We start from the raw sequence: 6,594 nt of genomic DNA on the forward strand, positions 1-6,594 counted from the left end.
GTATATATCATACTTTGAGCTTCTTTGGGTTGTCGAAACTACCCAGGGGGCTGGTGGCTAGTTCGCCAATACCAAGGTTTCCCGCGATGTCCCACAGATTCCATCCGGTGCATGCTTGTGCTGCCAAGCTGATGCAAACTACACCCAACCACATTAGCAACTTAAATCCACTACCACTGCTGCTGCTGTTTCTATTTCGACAATTTTGTATTTCCGTGTGTAAAATTGTTAAATACATGTATATAAAATACCCTTTGAGATTATTTCAGGGTGATTTGTTTAAAACAGCAGTCTTTTAACTGCTCTATTTCTCTATTTTAGGAGGCTATGAATGAACTTTTTCAAAATCGTCTAAAAAGCAGACGGGAACAGATATTTCAAAAATATATAGAAAATTCCAGCTATTGTGAACGAACTTAAAAGTCCAACGACCGTGATTTTGCTGAAAAGTCTCGTCGTCCTTTGGTCCACCTGTGCCTTTGCCCTTTGGCCTTGGGGCTTGGGCTATAAATACTGCGAGAACGCGCAAGACGAAAAGTATCTAAAAAATAAATAAATACCAGAGTGGGCCGTGTAAATAAGAGTCTCCCACTGGCCCGCAGTCCCGCAGAGTTTATTTTGGTTTTCTCTATAAAGATTATAATTTTAGATTCCAGGGGGCTTGGCTTCCTCAGACCTCAGGAGGTGGTGGGACTTTGTCTAAATATAAATACGATACTCTATTTTCCTCTGGGGCTTCTGTTTTAAAGTGTGTAAACATCTGAGAAGTGATGTCTCACACTGATCCTTACAAATACTCGGCCGGGGTCTCATTTTAATTTTGTGGTCCGGCTTGTGGGACTGGGTGTCTGGATCTTGTGTTCGGATTATTACTTCGTGAATTTCCGTTGGGAGATTGTCCAATTGTTATCAGTTGGCTATTTATATGAATTATTGGACAACTGTCTAAAACATGATGAAATCTGACTGTGATTATTTTACTCCCAGATGGCATATATCATTGCTCGATGCTAGAAACCAGAAGGTGCATAGATACCTTTTGCGAATGCTGCTTACCACTCCATCTTACCACTTCATCGTAATAGCGTAGTGGGAATGAATGCTAATCACTATATGGGTTCTATGTACGTCTATACATTACCATATTATAGCTTATAGTGAAGTTTGATATCCGGTTAAGCTTGAGTTGAAAATCATATGACTTTGGTAGCACCGAGGTAAATATACACCAAATATTAAACTTAATACAACGTCAAATACTCAACATCAGTATCTTTTTTATACACAGAACAATATCTATTGATATTACCATGTTTGCTTTACGGTGCGAGTAAGTATATTAAATTAACGTAGTGTTACAATAACCAGACAAACGCTCGGGATCTTTCATGATACTAACTGGTACTTGAAAATCAATTCAACAACTTGTGAAAAGAATGCATCATGTATGTCTCACCGTTCATCAGACACAAAAATACAATCTGACATCTCATAGATCATAACTGTCACAAGTATTGAAAAAAAAATGTGCAAAATTCAAAGTAAACCTCGAAAACTGACTAAATAATTATATCCTGAAGTATACTACTAAAAAAAAGACATTTGTCACTTGTTGACTCGTGTGTACTAATGGCGACTCGTGTATACTCGTCAAAACTCGCGAAAGTCTTGAAAGTCAAAACTCGCGAGAATTCGCGAACTGCAACGGAAGAATACAGGGACTATCTGCAGGATAGGAAAATTGCTCTCTGTGTAGAGTACCATATTTAGGTGCTCTCTATGGACATAAGGTGGAGAATTTCAAAATTATAATTGTATCGGCAGCTCTTTGGGACTGAAGTTTTACGATATACCCAATTTTACCGCGAAATCCCAGTTTTCACAACCAAATAACTGCCGAAATGGTTGAAATTCCGAAATTCCTCAATTTCCCGATTTCCCATCACAGGTCCAAAGAGCTCCCAAATACAATACTTCATGCGGGGCGGGGGGGGGGGGGGGGGGGGGTTATTCTCATAATGCGTAGGGTTTCTGTAATCCTTCGTTGAAGTCGCGATTTTCGCGACTTTTCACGACTTTTCGCGAGTTTCGACAGTTTCGCCACTTCCCACGAGTATACACGACTCTAACACGAGTCATCACGACTATCTACACTTGAGTCCACAAGAGTGAACTGGACTACCATTAAAGGGTCCTTCTTGTATATTGCGTACTTTCTACACATATACTTGGGGAAATTTTGATCCTTGGGCTGTCAATTCGTATATATACTACACTAAACGATGAGACATACAGCGACACGAATTATAAAAGTCGTCGAGATTTCATAGTACTAGTTGGTATCAGGTCAGATCTACTAGCAATCTCACATTTGTGAGAACGTATTAGATTACCTCACCAAACTTAAAATTTTCAACACTATGTAAGGCAATACTTGCCCGCAATGTAATCCAAATAGGGATTAAGAAGTATTGCTATGTTTATGAAGAGCACACTGATTTTGAACATTTGGTTTTATACCGAAAATATCAGTAAATACTTTCCTCGATTCCGAGACATGTGGTTATCAACTCTGTCAAGTTTAACTGTGTAAGCAAAATCACAATAAATATATTCCAACGCATAAGCCTGCTAAATTGATCATATCCATATCAGTTGTTATCATCCGTTCGCACTAGTTGTCGACGGTAGGCGCGCACCCTGGTTACGTATCCCATTGTGGGTTATAATTTCTCTAATGGATTTATTTGTCTTTGGAGGCACGTGGGCTCTGATTATTTATTTAAATCATGCTGTCGACGACAAGCATACTTTTATGAATCCGTTCAGGGGCGGTGACATCGTTATGTATTGGGTGTATGCCGTGTACATCTTTGTACTGGTGATATATGTTGCCGTTGCCGTTGCCGTGATATAGGCACGTAAGGAGAGAGAAATATCAACGCGCAATATATATATATACCTTTGCTTGTATGGTCAGATGTTATAATCCTCATTCTCACATCTGATATCTCGACTTTTTATTTTGCCCCTCCCGATCACAGAACCTTGCATGGAAGAAAAAAAATACAGCCATACCAAAGAAGCTATCTTAAAACAAGTGTCTTCTCTGAGGTCTGATCTCATCACTGATGCTCTTTTACAGTCCCTGAATGAGGCTGAGGAGAGGGTATGTTCCATGCTTATGTCAGCTAAGGCTGACTTCTTAGCCGATGTGGAGGTTAGTACACACCTGCGTCGCTTGTGGGCGAGTGAACGCGCAGGGTTGGCGTTGGTTGGGGTGGCCGCATCCGCTGCCATATGAAGTACATATTTATTTATACTTGCAAACATTGGGTATATACATATATATCAAGCATATATGTGTGCTGTACACGTAGTATAAACACAGACACCCGGTGCATGAAGTCGCTCTGTATTGGAGTGCATATTTACGTCGTCTTTGGGCATAAAGTGGTATCGATGGGCTAGTGTTAGTAGTGGTAGCTAAGCCCCACTACACTGCGAGCTGAACTGGGTATAAACTTGCGCACACGGAACCTTCACGACTTCTTTGCATGTGGCATACACACACTTGTCTACAGGCAAGACATAGTGCTATATGAGATGGTGGCTTGGCCCTTGTTAAAGTTAGCGCCATGCTCCGTTGCTCATGGATCAGCGATTAGATGGCGAAATATGTACAAACCTTCTGGTTGGGAAGGGTACAGTTCTTTATCCGCAATGAGAAGGGGTGAGAACAGCAGTGGTTTCCAACGAACGCTGACGCTGGTATCGGTAGAACTGTCGTATTGCTGTCGCATGGGAGCGTTGGAAGTTCGGAACACTATTCTTCGGGGGAACAATGCGAAGAGATGAAAATCTAAACATCTCAACACAGTCGGACGTTATTAGGACGTTAATATCGTGAGGCAATGGCCGTGTATATAAAATATGATGTCGTCTGTTGTGTTTGGATTCCCGACGATGAGATCCTGTTGCAAATCATAGCTCCATAGTGTCGGACCAGTAGAAACCTGCAACAGGTAATTCTGATGTATCACAGATTCTGGAAGGCGTATTATTCGCACTGTCTATATCGGGTCACATCACACTGAAATAGTATGAAATACACACACTTATTTAGGACAGATTAGATTCGTGCAATCTAGCAATTCGCACCGAATGATGTAGTGCGAACTAAACACTACGCACCGAATTAGTTTGGACAGCACATACCGCACTAGAATATACCCCGCGAGATAGTAGAGGATTCCAACATAAGAAAAATAGATGCATAGGTCAAACATATGATAATATATCTCGCGTGCTCCCGAAGGATACTAAGAGGGGGCAGGCTTTCTCCCTCCTGACCACATATATATCGGAGTTCATCTCTAGGAGGGATACCGCATTTCTCCATCGAACGTCTGTTATAATCCTCTTTCGAGGATGGGTGTGCCCCCTCTACGAGGTATTTAGCACGAGTGCAGTGGATCACAATTTTAATGTATTGACTGTGGGTTCAAGTACCCGCAACAACTTTTTGTTATTGACACCAGTCGCGCAAGAACATTAAAAGAAATAGAAAATTATCAGAAGGCGAAGACATGTAAAAGACATGAGAAGAATTGGATCGTAAGAGGTCTCACTTTTAGAAGTTAGTATTTGATACTAATAAAATACTGAGTTTTCAAATAGTTCCTTTTCTATTCGGATAGTCCGTTAAACTTGTGTAAAAAAATCGCAACTTAAGTTAATGTGATTCTACTTATAGCTGTAGCCTGTAGAAGTGAAGTTGTTTTGGAAATTGACTTGAGAAATCGGCCATATATACCCAGTTTAACCAAGTAGTTATTAAGAAACTTTTGCAGAATGCGCATATTGTAAGGCGCCTAATAATGCAGCTACAATTTTACTCCTTGGAAAATGCCAGTAGGTTTGGTGGCTACTCCTAAGGGTAGCCATAAGGAGGAGCCACCAATACTGTGCCTGGTTTTAGTACGTGGGCCGCAGTCCCAAGTACTTCAGCATTAACCCGCGTGTGTGACACCTGTCAGGTTCACTTCAGCTGTTCTAACTCAAGTGACGCCTGCATCAGTTTGGTACTCCAGTGAACATTTTACTACACGCCCCAATTGCCAAACAAGGGCCAACTCATCAAGCCAAAAAAAATAGAGGGATGGGCCTGTTGGCAATTCATGAAATATAGTCACAATAATAAATAAAAGAACAAAAAAAAAAAAAATACACCAAAATACCTTAGTGTATGTGCATAGAAACCACTATCACTTAGCGCCCTGGTACTTAGCAGGGAGCCAGGGATAGTGATACATATTTAAAAACACACCCAAGGCAGCAGCCAGTGGGCAGAAAGCGTTGTGAAGCGTGTATACACATAGATTCAGCAGCCAGTGGGCAGAAAGCGTTGTGAAGCGAGTACACACATATATTCTGAAAGTCGAAGTGAGGGTGCACAAGGGGCATAGATCGATGTAGACAAGATATAGGAAACAACGTTGTTCATCTGCGATCATCCTGCGAGCGACGGTCGGCAGGTATGTCAAAAAAGGAAAGTGGGGCGTTCGTGGACTGTTGTCATTCTGAGAGGATTTTGCGCAAGGTCGATTCCACCTTTTACGTTGGATAACTTGCTGGTGACCGTGTTTGAAGACCACAGTGACCGTAGACCAGTGACGACTTCGGTTGTGAGTGTGAACGCAGGGGCTTGCTTCTTGTGGGCCCAATAGTCGAGATACACCCCAAAAGGGGAATTCACTCAGTTCATCCATCGTTGTCCTGCAGGCGATGCACGCACGAGGTAAAATAGACGAATTGATAGCTTTAGGGGCTGCTGCGAAGTCGGAATGTCGAAAGAGTCATTGTTTGGGAAACGCCCTTGGGTTTGATGTCAACCCGTGGGTCAAGGGTGATGCTCGGATAATATTTCCGAAGGTGTGTACGATGAAAAATGAACTCACGTCCATCAGGAATATCAAACACCGTGTGGCACGCGCAATCGTTCACATGGATTACAGTGCACGGGATCTGCCCACGCAGGACAGCCCGGAATTCTTACGTAGCAAGCGCGATACTTGCGAGTTGATGGTAAAGGAAGGAACGTCTAGGCGCAGCTTATCTGCCGCTGGCCTAACGCCACCATGTCCAATGTACCAGATTTGGTGGAGAGAATCAGTGCCGTGCGTTCTTCCAGGAGAGGGATCTGCGCGCCATGATAGTGCCGGGAAGTCGCTTTGATGTAAGGTGCTTCGCCGGTAACAGAAGACAAAGGCACATTATATGCTTATGCAAAGGCGGGAACCAAGCACACCCAAGATGACTGAGAGGTTAGAATCGCGCACTTATAGACCCACGCTTTCATAACTTTGATACGCACCTCTGCTCGGCCATTGCCCTGTTGATGATCGAGGCGACAGTCGCCAGGTGGAGGAAGTTCTCTTAGTCGGCACAAAAGTTAACAAACACATCCGAGTTCAACATGGAGTCCTGGTCCGCTGTGAATTCGCTGGGGACGCCCCATAGTATGATTTTCTCGCTGACGAATTCCACGCACAACTGTCCTGACGTCTTTTGGACTGGTCGCACAAAAACTGA

At 42.7% G+C, this 6,594-nt stretch overlaps 1 protein-coding gene across 1 annotated transcript; it reads left to right on the forward strand.

Annotated features, from left to right (window-relative positions):
- Positions 1–5,784: 5,784 nt before the first annotated feature.
- Positions 5,785–6,237, forward strand: SARC_06209 (hypothetical protein; the record flags this gene model as incomplete). The annotated part of the gene is made up of 1 exon (XM_014299890.1): positions 5,785–6,237. A coding segment is annotated over one exon (453 nt), but the record flags the coding sequence as incomplete, so codon positions are not given.
- Between the last annotated feature and the right edge of the window lie 357 nt (positions 6,238–6,594).

This window comes from Sphaeroforma arctica (assembly GCF_001186125.1).
Source record: "Sphaeroforma arctica JP610 unplaced genomic scaffold supercont1.434, whole genome shotgun sequence".
Classification (NCBI taxonomy): Eukaryota; class Ichthyosporea; order Ichthyophonida; genus Sphaeroforma; species Sphaeroforma arctica.